Genomic DNA, 13,315 nt, shown 5'->3' on the forward strand with positions numbered 1-13,315 from the left:
AAACACAAAGAGTAAGTATAGACAGCCTAGGTACAGATGTATACTTCACAGGATCTCAGGGGGAAAAAAATCCTCTCTGCTTCCTGCTGCCTTCTCTGTTTGAATATTATGAAGAGGAACAGAGAGATCACTCAATGTACTGATATTATTTCAAGCTGAAGTGAATAACAGTATTAAAGAGAATCACTGAATAAGCAATAAGATATCTATCTTCTACAGCAGCTAGACCATTCAAGTTCACTATAAAAAAAGCCACTAATAAATCATATTTTATTAGCTTCCATTGAACATTGTTTTTCATCAGAGTGACTTTCTAGATATAGTATCTCTAATATGAGATTACAGTTCCCTCCAAATAGACACCCTGATATTGAAATTGATCTAAAGTCTTTATCCTTTCTATAAGATGATCCATGATCACCTATAAGATGACCCATTTTCCTAAAATACCCTTTGTTCCCCCTACAAAAATGATAGCATTAGGTAAAAGGTGACCAAGACGAGTTTATTACTCTGGAAAATAGACTCATGAGGACTTAGAAAAAAACCTTACGTTTTCAAACCTGACCATGTAAACTGACCTTCAAGATCAAAAACCAAGAAGACGAAAAAAAATTCAGAGATTTTCATGATTCAAATGCCAAAAAATATTTACCTCAATATGATTTCTTTTCACCTCCATAGTGAGGGAGACAGGAATTACGCTCTGAAAAAATCAAGGCAATTTCACTTTAATATCACATTGTAAAAGCATAAAAATGTAAAAGTATAAAAGTGTAAAATATCATATTGTAATATTTGTAATATTCCCATTGAAGTGGGAATGTTAAGACAAAAGCTCATGCCACTAATTGGTTACATTTTATGATGAGAAACTGTACCAGAGAGGGTAGGTATGATGTTTTGACAGGCGTGTTGAAAGTCTAGCAGTGTCATTTAACTGATAAAAGCACTGGGCATCTGCAGCAGTACAGACCTGGATTCAAATACTGGCTCCAATGTGTACCTTAGGCAGGCAAATTAATTAAGATCTCTGATTTTTGGTCATTTAATTTGTAAAATAGAAATAATAAAAGAACCAACCTCACACAGACGCTGTAGGGACTATAAGAGAAAAGGTATGTGAAGAATTTTAAACTATACCTGGAACAAAACAGATGCGATTAAGTTATCTCTATAGTGAAACGCAAATCAAAACTACAAATCAAAACTACAAATCAAAAATCACCTCACACCAGTCAGAATGGCCATCATCAAAAAATCTACAAAGAATAAATGCTGGATAGGGTGCGGAGAAAAGGGAACCCTCCTACACTGTTGGTGGGAATGTAAATTGGTGCAGCCACTACAGAAAACAGTATGGAGGTTCCTCAAAAAACTAAAAATAGAGCTACCATGTGATCCTGCAATCCCGCTCCTGGGTATATATCCAGAGAAAACCATAATTCAAAAAGATACATGCACCCCAATGTTCATTGCAGCACTATTTCCAATAGACAGGACATGGAAGCAAACTAAATGTCCATCAACAGAGGAATGGATAAAGAAGATGTAGTAGATATATACAATGGAATATTACTCAGCCATAAAAAAGAACAAAATAATGTCATTTGCAGCAACATGGATGGACCTAGAGATTGTCATACTGAGTGAAGTAAGGCAGACAGAGAAGGACAAATATCATATGATATTGCTTCTATGTGGAATCTAAAAAAGGGTACAAATGAACTTATCTACAAAACAGAAACAGTTACAGATGTAGAAAACTTACAGTTACCAGAGGGTAAGGGGGGGGGGATAAATTGGGAGATTGGGATTGACATATCCATACTACTATATATAAAATAGATAACTAATAAGGACCTGCTGTATAGCACAGGGAACACTACTCAATACTCTGTAATGGCCTCTATGGGAAAAGAATCTAAATAAGAGTGGATATATGTTTATGTATATGTATAACTGATTCACTTGGCTGTACACCTGAAACTAACACATTACAACACATATTTACAACAATGTAAATCGACTGTACCCCAATAAAAATTAAAAGAAGAAAAAGTCATCTCTATAGTTGAATGATGGTTGTGGCTGTTGCTGAGGTGGCTAAGTATGTATATAGAAGAGGCCTGTGGTCCAGGGAAGTAGCCTCAGAAAGCAATATTATTTAAGGGAAGAAAGCTGAGCAAAGAAATTTATTTCAAAGCCAACTTAAAAATATAATTTCAGCTTCTTCAAAACTGATTAGCATTGTGTACTGTGGCATGAATTCATACAGCAATCTATACAGTATTTTGACCAAAAACTGATCACTGCTTCTGGGGCGAAAGCATGCACTAAACTGCCAAGTTAATCAAGGTTCAAACACTGCATATAAATAGATTTCTTTTTTTAATTTCAGCAATTCAATTATGTTTATAATTAACTAGTTCTTGACAGTACAGTGTCTTGAAGCTTTAACAAATTTCCTCAAGGCTTTTAATTTTGCAGTTTTTTCAACAAAACCTGCCCATGATTCCTTGGCCTTTCATTAACAATTACAAGGGAATATTTGGTTTCTTTTGCACATGTAAATTCTGTCAAGAGAGGTCTGATGTTGGCAGTTTTTACTCCATTTACTAAATAGTAAGTAATATTCCCCAAACTGTTGCCTTAAAATTTTAAGATATACAATTTTAAATAAAACTTAAAATGTAAAAATTGGAAAAGATCTAAACAGTTTTTATGTAGCTTTGTAAATTTTTCAATTTGCTCTATAAATTGATCACTGAATCAACAGATCAAAGTTGAAAATATCTGGAAAGAAAAAAAAATTTTAGATTTACAAATAATCAGAAAGATACAAAATGTTGACTAGAACTTTAGTAGTATAGAGTTATTGCACACTGAGAGGGGGTGGGGTCCATTGGGGGTGGGGGGGGGTAGCGATGAGGGAGAGGGAGAGGGAGAGGGAGAGGGAGAGGGAGAGAGGGAGAGAGGGAGAGAGAGAGAGAGAGAGAGAGAGAGAGAGTGGGAGAGAGAGAGAGAGAATGGGAGAGAGAGAGAGAGAGAGAATGTCTGCAAGGTTTATTCCAGGAACAAAATTCAGTAATCACATCAATCCACAGTAGTTCTGGTCACTATAGATGGTAGATCGCCCCCCAGTGTACTTAGGCGGATGATTAAAAGCATACCTGGAGTGGTACTCTCTCAAGAGAAGAGCTCATAAATACTGACTCTTCTATGAGATGCACAGGGTAAAACAAACTGAACGTCTTTGGACTGATGTGCGTATCAGAGGAGATGTTATCATTACTAACGACCCAGTCACAGCTAATGATTTTATGGCTAACCAGAGGCCTGGGTAGTTATGCTAAACTTACAGAACAGCTTTGCAGCACCTCATGGTTGTTTTTATTCTCAGCTGAACCATTTAAAATGCAGTTCTTTTAATGAACTGTGAAATGATCCAATAAGATCCTCTCAAGCATGAGGCATGCTGTGTGACTTCATGATGATAGAATTTAAGAAGCCAGGATTCAACTTAAAAATTTTAAAGAATGAGGGATTAAAACTTAAAACTCTACAAAAACTATCAGAAATATTCATTAATATAATGTACTTTGGGGAGGGAAGGAGTTCACTGTATCTCTTTTTAAGAGAAAAAAAATAAACACTTTTTTTTAAAGAAGATTTTGGCCAAAATTGGGTTACAGTTCCATCTCTAAAAGTCACTGACAAAGGCAAGGGGATTAAACATGTAACCATGGTTGGCTTATACCGATCAGAATTTACCCTCAAGAAAGGATAAGCATCCCTTTCCCTGAGTTGCCAATACACATTCTATAGGCAAAGAAAATGGGAGAAATGGTATTTGAGCAAGCAGACAGCATATGCCTTTTGTACTCTGTTATTCATGATCCAAATTAAAATTTCCTTGACGACAATCTGGTAATACAAATCCAAGTCCTTCCAATTGCACATTCCATTGGAAAAGGAAATTTACCTCTAAAATTTTTATCTTAAGAAAATAATCAGGTAAAGTGTAAAAATGTGTACATAAGACTTCATTTCAGGAATACTTAAAATATCAAAAATAATGGAAAAATGTGTCCATTAGAAGGAGGTATGTTAAACAAATAATGGGATGTTTATATTGTTAAATAATATGTAGTCTTTGAAGATAATGACATACAAATATTTGTTAAATAACACTAAAACTTTTTAATGTAAATATATGCTCTAATATAAAAACCTAAGATGTTTGACATCCAAATGATTACAAAAGCCAGAGGTAACTTATTTTCTCATCTATACTTTAAAAAATTTTCTGGAGTATTTTAATAAATATATATTTTTAACCAGTTAACAAACTATAGGAAGGAAGGAAGAGAAACAAACTTCTAATATTAAAAGCAACAAATGTATATAGTTTTTATAATAGCAGAAAATCATAAACAATGTCAATGTCCAACATTAGAAGCCTTGTTGGGAAAACTTGTAGAAATGTTATTGACATAGAAAGATGATCATGTTACTGAATGAAAAGAGCAGGTTACAATACCATATACTTTGTACATTGCCATTTTTGTTATGTATGTATTTGCAGGTAGACATTATCTCTAGGTGGTAGGATAGCCATGGGTCTATTTTGTTTAAATTTTTATCCTTGTTCTCTAATTTTCATACAATGAGTATTTATTTTATAGTTCTCTATTACTCATTTAAAAAAGGAAAAATTTACTAAGAAAAATAAGTGGATTTTTGCTTAATGGAAAGAACAGATTAGAAAGGAGGATATACAAATTACATTAGTTGTCTGTTGCTGCTGTAGCAAATTACCACACATTTAGTGGCTTAAAAAATACGAATTTATTACTTTGTAGTTCTACAGGTCAGAAGACCAACAAAGATCTCATAGACTATAATAAAGGTGTCAGCAGACCTGCATTCTTTTTTGGAGACCAGGGGAGAATCCCTTTCCTTGCCTTTTCCAGCTTCTAAAAGCCATCTGCATTCATTGATTTGAGGCCTTTCTATCTTAAAAGGCAGCAAGGTCACATCTCTCTAATCCTTTTTCTGTGACTGCATCTCTCTCTGACCTTAGCTGAGAAAGGTTCTCTGTCCTTAAGGACTCATGTGATTAGACTGGGCCCACAGAATAATTTTCCCATCTCAAGTTCTAGAACCTTCATCACATCTGTAAATTCTCCCTTGGCATATATGGTAACATATGTACAGGTTCTGGAGATTAGAAATTGGAAAGCCTTAGGGGGACTATTAGTCTGCCCCACTACACAAATTATCAGGGGTGCCTGCTTTAAATATGGTTGTTACTAATGAAACTTTAATTTACAAAGAAAACAACTCATTCACTAACTCTTCACCTTATCTCATCTTAGATTTCTCCTGTCTTAATTATATGAAACAGATGTGCATATCTATGTAAATCTTAGAACCAAAAGACTTCTAGACAAAAGCACAGGATAAAATCTTTGTGATTCTGGGCTAGGCAAAGGTTTCTTGAATAGTCAACAAAAGAACAGTCTATATAAGAAAAAAATTGATAATTTATACTTCATAAAGTTAAATACTTGTTCTTCAAACACTATTCAGAGAATGAAAAGATTCAGTATCTGCGAAGGCATTTTTCATAGAAGACTTGTATGCAGAATATATGAACACTTAGTTTCAGAATAAAATTTCCAATTAAAAATGGACAAAAGATTTGAACAGACAATTCACCAAATAAGGTATACAGCAAGTAACACATAAAAGATATTCAACATCATTAGTCATTAGGGAAATGCAAATGAAACCACAATAAGATACCACTACACTCTTGTTTAAATGGCTAAGAATTAAGAAGACTGAACATTTCAAGTGCTGGTGAGGAGTCAGAGTACCTAGAACTCTCATGCACTGCTGAGAATGTAAATGCTGGGAATGTAAATGCTGCAAACGTTTTAAAAAGCAGTGTGACAATTTCATAAAAAGTAAAACATAACTATTATATGGCCCAGCCCACCACTCCTTTATTCAAGAGAAAGAGAAAGGAAAGCATACATCCATGAAAATAATTGTATACAGATATTCACAGAAGCTTAGTTTTTGAAATCCCCAAACTGGAAACAACCCAAATGTCCATCAACAGGTAAATGGATAGACAAATTGTGGTATATCCATAAAATAGAATATTATTCAGCTTTGAAAAGGAATGAACTGTTAATATGCACAACAATATACCAATGGATCTCAACATCATTATGTTGAAAGAACCCAGACAAAAGTAGGAGTAATACCATATGATTCCATCTGTATAAAATTCTAGAAGTGGGAACTTTGTATAGTTGCAGAAAGGATATGAGTTGTTATCCAGGGGTGGGGATTGGAGAGATGAGAGGGGAGGAGAGCAAAGGAACACAAGGAAACTTTTGGAAGTGATGGGTGGGTTCCCTATGTTCATTGTGGTCATTGTTCCAATGTTGCATATATATGTCAAAACGTATCAGATAGTATACTTTAATTATGTACATTTTATGTCATGTGAATTACATATACTTCAATAAATTGTTTAAAAACAAATAAAAAAGATAGGTTGCCTATATGAATAGAAGGAAAAGTAGGTTATGAAGCTGACAGGTAAGTCTGGGCTCAGATGGTCAAAGAATTTGTCACAGGTTTGAATTCTGTCCTGTATGTAATGGGGAGCCAACTGAGACTGATTTAAAAACAAACCGAAACAACAAAAAAAGCAGGAGTGATCTGATCAGGCCACCAAGAATTATACCCTGAAGCAAGTAGTGTCGATTTTGAACTTGAATGGCAAGAGTCTGGTAATAGGAACATACTAGTTAGAAAGGTTGTACACTTCTTTAATTAAAATATGACAAAGGCTAAGCTAAAGCAGGGCCAACGGAAAAAGAGAGGGAGACTGATTTGAGATATAGCCATGAAGTATAAGAATTCAGTCTCTAAAAATTGATGACCCATGAAACCTGAGGGCATTTAGAGAGTGTTAGATCAAAGATGAACTAAGTTTGGGAGGCTCAGTACACGATGATGCCACAAGACTGAGGTATAAAACAAGGATGAGGAAGGGAGATAATGATTTAGGTTTTACACATGTTGACTATGAGGTGAACGGATGATACTCAGATGGAGACTAGCCTTCCGTTAAAAATATGAGAAGTTGGGACAGAAAATGTAGATTGGGGAATAAATACTTTATGATCATTCAAAATAAAAGGATAGATGATAGTATCACTGAAATACAGTGTATAAAACAGTAATGAAAGGTGACTTCAGTTGAGGTTCCAGAAAATATCATCATGGGTTGGGTGAGTATGAGTGGAGAGAGATTTCATCCAACATAAGAAGAAGGATCAAAGGAGGAAGAGATGATCAACAATGGGCAGAGGGAAGCCGAAAGGTTCTGAATCAAAATCAAAGTCGTTTTGGGATTCAGCAAATCAGTAGTCATTAAGAACTTGGTGAAAGCAGTAGCCATACAGCCTTATGAGCAGAATCTGATCAAAAAGAATATAACCAATGAATTAGAGTTAAGGAAAAAGAAAGAAAGAAAAAAAAAAAGTGGGATAGTGATTAGGGATTACTCCTTAAAAATGTATCAGTAGGTAGGTCAATAAAAATTATATGCGAATAAAAGAAATTATGATAATCATCCTGATGATTAAAACTGTATGACACAAAACTGAAAAAGAAAAAAACACAGTTGCAGCCATTTACCATTTTTTAAACACAATTTCTAAGAACAGAAAGAATCGTCATAATAAATGGTATCACTACAGCAATAACTCTAACTAAATTTGACTAATCCCTTATGCTCCAGTAACTATTATAAGCACACACAAACTTTAATCTTCAAAAAGCCCCTATATGTACAAACTAGTATTATTCCTACTTTACAGGTGAGGGAATTGAGGCCAAGAAAGGATAAGCAACTTGCCCACAGTAAGTGTCATAGCGAATGTTTGAGTCCAGGTAACACTCTTAGCTACGACACTAAGGTATAATTATGACTCTAAAGAGCTTTAGTATGACACACCCTACTTTCTCAATGATTTGTCCCTGGGATCCTCTTAAATCTACAATGAAAGCATACAAAATAGCTATGTCACCTACAACATTAAAATATGAAGAAAAATATAAAAATTCACCAAGGCCATAGCTATGAACTACTGAAGTGATGATCATTCAGTTACTATTTCACACTTTACTTTGACCACCAGTAAGGAGAGTAGGTTAGACGGTTGTCAGTTAAGAAGTTCCCAGGTGCTACTTTGATCTGTGCTCAGGGAGAGTAAGGTCATTTTACAAAGTCTTTGATTCCTTCAATTGTTCAGACAGCAAGCTCTCAATTAGAAATGGGAGTGGTCCACCCAGATGTTCAGATGGAAGTATCTTGTCTCTCACCAAAGAAACTGTACTTCCTTGAAATTTTAAAGGAACAGATTGTGTAGTTTGGGCTCTGTAAGAGGCTGAATCAAAACTTGGGATGTTCACTTAAAAATTAAGACCATGGTATACTTTAGATGCCGGTCTTATTTCTTTGATGCACTCTGACTTGGGAACAAAAAGGGGAAACGCATTAAGTAGCTTGTGCTCTACCTTGGATGAAGACATTTTTTTGAAGAGATTCTGTATAGTTAGACTATGGCAAGATATTACCTTCCATAGAAGATTACCTGATTTTGTATATTTCTGTTAAATCAACTTAATTTCTTTGCTAATTGAGTAATCTCCATTATCAGGCTTTATAATTTTATATGTTGAAAATAAATCAGTTACTTCAATATGGAAATGTTACACCAGGTGTTCAAAATTATGTGGTCTGAGAACCCCTTTACACTGTAAAAAAAAAAAAAAAAAAACACTGAGGATCCAAAAGTGGTTTATGTAGATTATATATATATTGATATTTACCATATCAGAAGTTAGAAAATTTTAAACATGTATTTAATAAAATAAACCTATTATATATAAATATATTTATGAAAAATAACTGTCTTCCTAAATTAAAATAAGTGAGAAGTATTATATTTTTATATTTTGCCTATCTTAAAAGTGGCAGGTTTTAATGAAAGAAAGTTTGATTCTCATATTTGGTTCTCCATTCCTTATGCCATTTTGTTTGAAGAATATGTAGAAAATCTAGTTTCACACAGACATGTAGCTGGAAAAAGAGGAATACTAGAATAGCCTTCGAATATTCTTTGATACTACACCAAAAATTAAAAGTTGTAGTTCTTTAAAAGTTAAGTTGCAATGTGGATCGGGAACTATATTAAATAACATTTTTGTAACATTAAAATCAGTTGTCATATCTCGCACTTTGAAAGGATTCTTTTGTCCATGAATAATTTTGTAATATCCTGCACTAGTAATTGGAAAATAATGGTGTGCTGAATTATGTAGATTTTCTAAAAGATGACTCATTTCATTAAACAATATTTAAAAGTCATACTTATTAATGTCATCATCCATCTCATCAGAAGAGCCTTCAAATACTGGGAAGCTGTTAAACTGATGGCAGAGACTCATTTTCCAAAACTGAAAACTCAAGTTTATCATTGACAACAAATACTGTCAGTCATCTTCCTTGAAGTGACAAACTCACTTTGTCCATTTCCAAGAAAATGTTTGAAAATACCCAAGTCTAAATAATCAGTTTGTCAATTGTTTTTCAAGTAAAAGTGATGACATGGAAAAAAAAAAATCTCGTTCAGTTCGCAACTCAAACAACTGCACAAGTGTTTTTCCTCAAGACAACAATCATAGTTCAGTACACAAAGTGCTTTATGCATGCTTCTTATTTCGTCACACATAATACTAAAAAGATGTTTACTCAAGGGTTAAGGATTAACAAAATTTATAATTTTTACTGCTTCAAAGATTTAAGTGAAACACCTTTTTTTAAAAAAAAAAACTACAAGCACTGTGAATGCATAGTGGTAAAGAACACAATGGCTAGTACACTTTGGTGCCACTGCCTTGATTCATGCTAAGGTGACCATATTATCACTACTTTTTGCACCATCAGTACAAGTGTCAACAAAGTGAAAACGGTAAATTATGTCTCGGTATTATTAGGAAAAGAGTTTGACCTTCCCGACTCCCTGAAAGATCCACAAATCATACTTTGAAAACTGCCATGAGACAACAAGTAAATGAGTATACATTTATATAGTACTGCTAATACCTTATATTATGACTCTGATCTTAAATTATTGAATATTGAGAAGGGATATAAAAAGCACACCATCCCCTTTAAATTACACATGCTACTTGTTAGGACACATTAACTGTTAGTGAAACAGAGTGAAAGATTTATGGGCAAATACTCACAGTTTGTGTGCACAAGCGTGTGTGAGAGAGAGGAAGAGAGAGGGAGAGAGAGAGGGGAAGAGAGAGGGAGAGAGAGAGGGAGAGAAAGAGGGAGAAAGAGAGACAGACATACAGAGACTGCAGACAACAAAATGGACCCTTTCCAAAAACCACTGGGAAAGTAGTTTGAAAGCCTACTCAGTACCATGCATTGCCTGGATTTATTCACAGTATTCCTATTTGTTTTATTAAAAAACCAAAGCAATTAACTAGAATTAGGAAAGTCTGCACATAAAGCGGCTGCACCTAACCATAAGCTAATTTCTGTTACCAGAGGTATAAAGAAGTGTGGAAATATAGGGAAAGTCAGGAGTACCCATTTGGCAAAAGAACAATCTGCAGGTCTCAATGCAGAGGGTGAGGGAAGGGCGCTGCAAGGTGTGGAGGGGCAGGAGCAGCTGGTCCTCTTAAGCTGCCGCCTAGCATTGCAGCTGTGGATTTGTGAAGGATGCCCCCCTTTTGTGATAGGGTAAACAATAAAGCAGACTACTCAAGACTTAGATCTTCCTTAGAATGCAATAATCAGCTCTGATGACTGCTTACCATATATGCACGCAAAACATAAGTTCTCAATATCAGTTGAAAATGTAAGGCTGCTAGACAGCTAGATAAATAAGTAGATTGGGCAATCTTTAGAGAGACACAGACAAGAGGCGAGAGACAAGTGGCGAGAGAATATGAGAAATAGGCACCTCAAATTAAACCAGAGAAGGGAAAGGAAGCTTTGCATTTCAGGATTACAACTGTTCAGAGTAAGTTTGTGATCATCAGTATTAAGTTTGGCATATCTAGTAGAGTCCAGGAATGTATTTTAATTCTTTTAAATTTTAATATAAACTTTTCTTTCATGTGCAGAAATATGGAAAACCATCTTAAAGCACATTCCCGAGTCTCATGACAAGCTTATCACCTTTTCTCCAAGAAAAGCCACAGTGACTGGCCACATTTCAATGTGCCCATTCGTTGGCAGTTACACACACAGGCTAGGCCCTCACAGCGTCCATCTGAGGATCGCCCCTGCTATTGTTCACCGGGCCTGCATTAATGAGTTCACCTGATCTGGCTGGTCAAGTGTCAATTTTAATGTTGTCAAGACTGCCTTTTAGCAGGGTCACTTTTCAGGATGACAAACACGAGATTTAAAGCATGACCCACTTTCTGGTCATTGAACATCTCCTTAGAAGCAAGAGGATCAGCACGAGTTTTTATAAACATTCATCCCAGCAAATACACTTTGCCATAGTCCCTGCGACTTCTAAATAACTGGCTTAAGGCTGGTCATCTCTAAGGCCTCATAATGGGATTTGTGCCGATTCTCTGGAACTGCTTCACACAGGCCATTTCCTCTCCTACCCAAAGGGCCCTGGGGCAGACTGACTTCTTTAGGGAATAAAAGATGTGACAATGCCTTTTGCATTCACTATGATTCTCAAATATTTTACAAAGAGACGTACATAATATAGAGTTCTATTTTTGAAAGAAGTCATGACCTACGATTACCTGGTTCCCTTTGAACAAAAGTGTTTACATTTTGTCTGGTTTGTACACCAGTTCTGGTCTTTAGTTGTTAAGAAAAAAGGAACTGAAGCTTGTAAACATACCCTGGGCAGGCAGGCAGTGGCCACACACAGTGTGGAGGAAAGATGAGCAGACGTGAGATGAAAGATCACATTTCCCAGTTGATACCATTCAAAGCATCTGACCAAAGCAGAGACATTGGAGAGCTCGAGTTTAAAAAAACAACAAAACCCAGTATTCTTCACCCTAGCTGTACCTTCTGCCCTGAATTGACTCATGGGTCATTGCTGGGTCAGTGTGGCCAGCAGGACATGGTGGAGGGGGGTTTTAAACAGGATATGGTTCTATGTGCCATTGTCTATTTGCTCTTTATTGAATTATCAGGTGCACAACTCCCTTTCAATCTTTTTTCTCTATTCATTTCTTTCCCTTTTTAACCTATAATCCCCAAACTCAAAGCCCCGGATACGTGAGGACATGGAGTTGGCTGGGTAGAGTGCAAGTCAGTGGAATGGAGACCCTCCAGTGCCCTCCTTCCCTGTGTTCCCTGTGTTCGGGGCAAATAGATTCAAAAACCATTGGTTTACTGACCCAACCTGGTCTTTTGAATCTGAAAAAAAAAAAAAAAAGTCAATAAAGATGACAGGCTCTAGAGTCAAACTGCCTGGTTCAACTTCCAGCTGGTTCACATACTGACTAATGGGGTAACCTTAGAAAAGCTACTGTCAAGTCTCTAAAGCCTTAATAGCCCCATCTGTAAAATGGGAATAATAATAAACACCTCAGGGGGAGAGGATTAAATCAGATACTATATAAGTAAAGTGCTTAGCATTTCAGTAATTATTAGTCAAGAAAGAAAAGGGGGGAGGGGAACAGGTACAGTGAGTGGGAGAGAGAATAAGTACATTCCAAACTGCCTTTAAATGTAAATCCGTAAAATAAATTCAATTTCCCACTTATTCTATGATAAATTCAGAGATACACTCTGTGTAAAAATATATATAGATACAATACAAATACATTCAAATCTTACTTTAAAAAGCACATATTGCAAAATAACTGTGATAAAATCTAAGTATTTACTAAACTCCAACTAACAGCTATGCCAGTAACCAAGTAGGGCGGGGGGGAAATGCCCACATGCTTTAAATTAGTGGCTTTCACACATTTTTAACAATAGGCCACCAAAAATACACTTTATGAAGAACAAATAAGATTTTTAAAACATGAAACTAAAGTTTCACAAAACAGTCACTACACTTGTTAAATCTTTTATTCTAAAATATCTTATTCTATTCTATTTTGATATTTTCTGCAGTTTCATTTTGAAAAATGTGGTTATGACTTAGTGAATTGATATCATGATCAACCAATCACAATTCGTGATGTGTGTATTTTAACTTTAATCTAT

The 13,315-nt window shown here is 35.3% G+C and overlaps 1 protein-coding gene across 10 annotated transcripts in view; it reads right to left on the reverse strand.

The window, feature by feature from the left end:
• NKAIN2 (sodium/potassium transporting ATPase interacting 2) overlaps positions 1-13,315 on the reverse strand; it is a gene marked incomplete at its 3' end in the record, with an annotated part of 1,018,208 nt that overhangs the window by 787,743 nt on the left and 217,150 nt on the right. For 7 of the 10 annotated variants that reach the window (XM_082406281.1, XM_082406279.1, XM_082406274.1 and 4 more), the window contains one exon: positions 656-706. The exons of the other annotated variants lie outside the window; for them this stretch is intronic. In XM_082406281.1, the coding sequence (XP_082262407.1) occupies positions 656-706 (51 nt within the window). The remainder of the gene's footprint in view (positions 1-655; positions 707-13,315) is intronic. 10 annotated transcript variants of the gene reach the window in all.

This window comes from Balaenoptera borealis (assembly GCF_965194805.1).
Source record: "Balaenoptera borealis genome assembly, chromosome: 9".
In the NCBI taxonomy this organism is placed as follows: domain Eukaryota; kingdom Metazoa; phylum Chordata; class Mammalia; order Artiodactyla; family Balaenopteridae; genus Balaenoptera; species Balaenoptera borealis.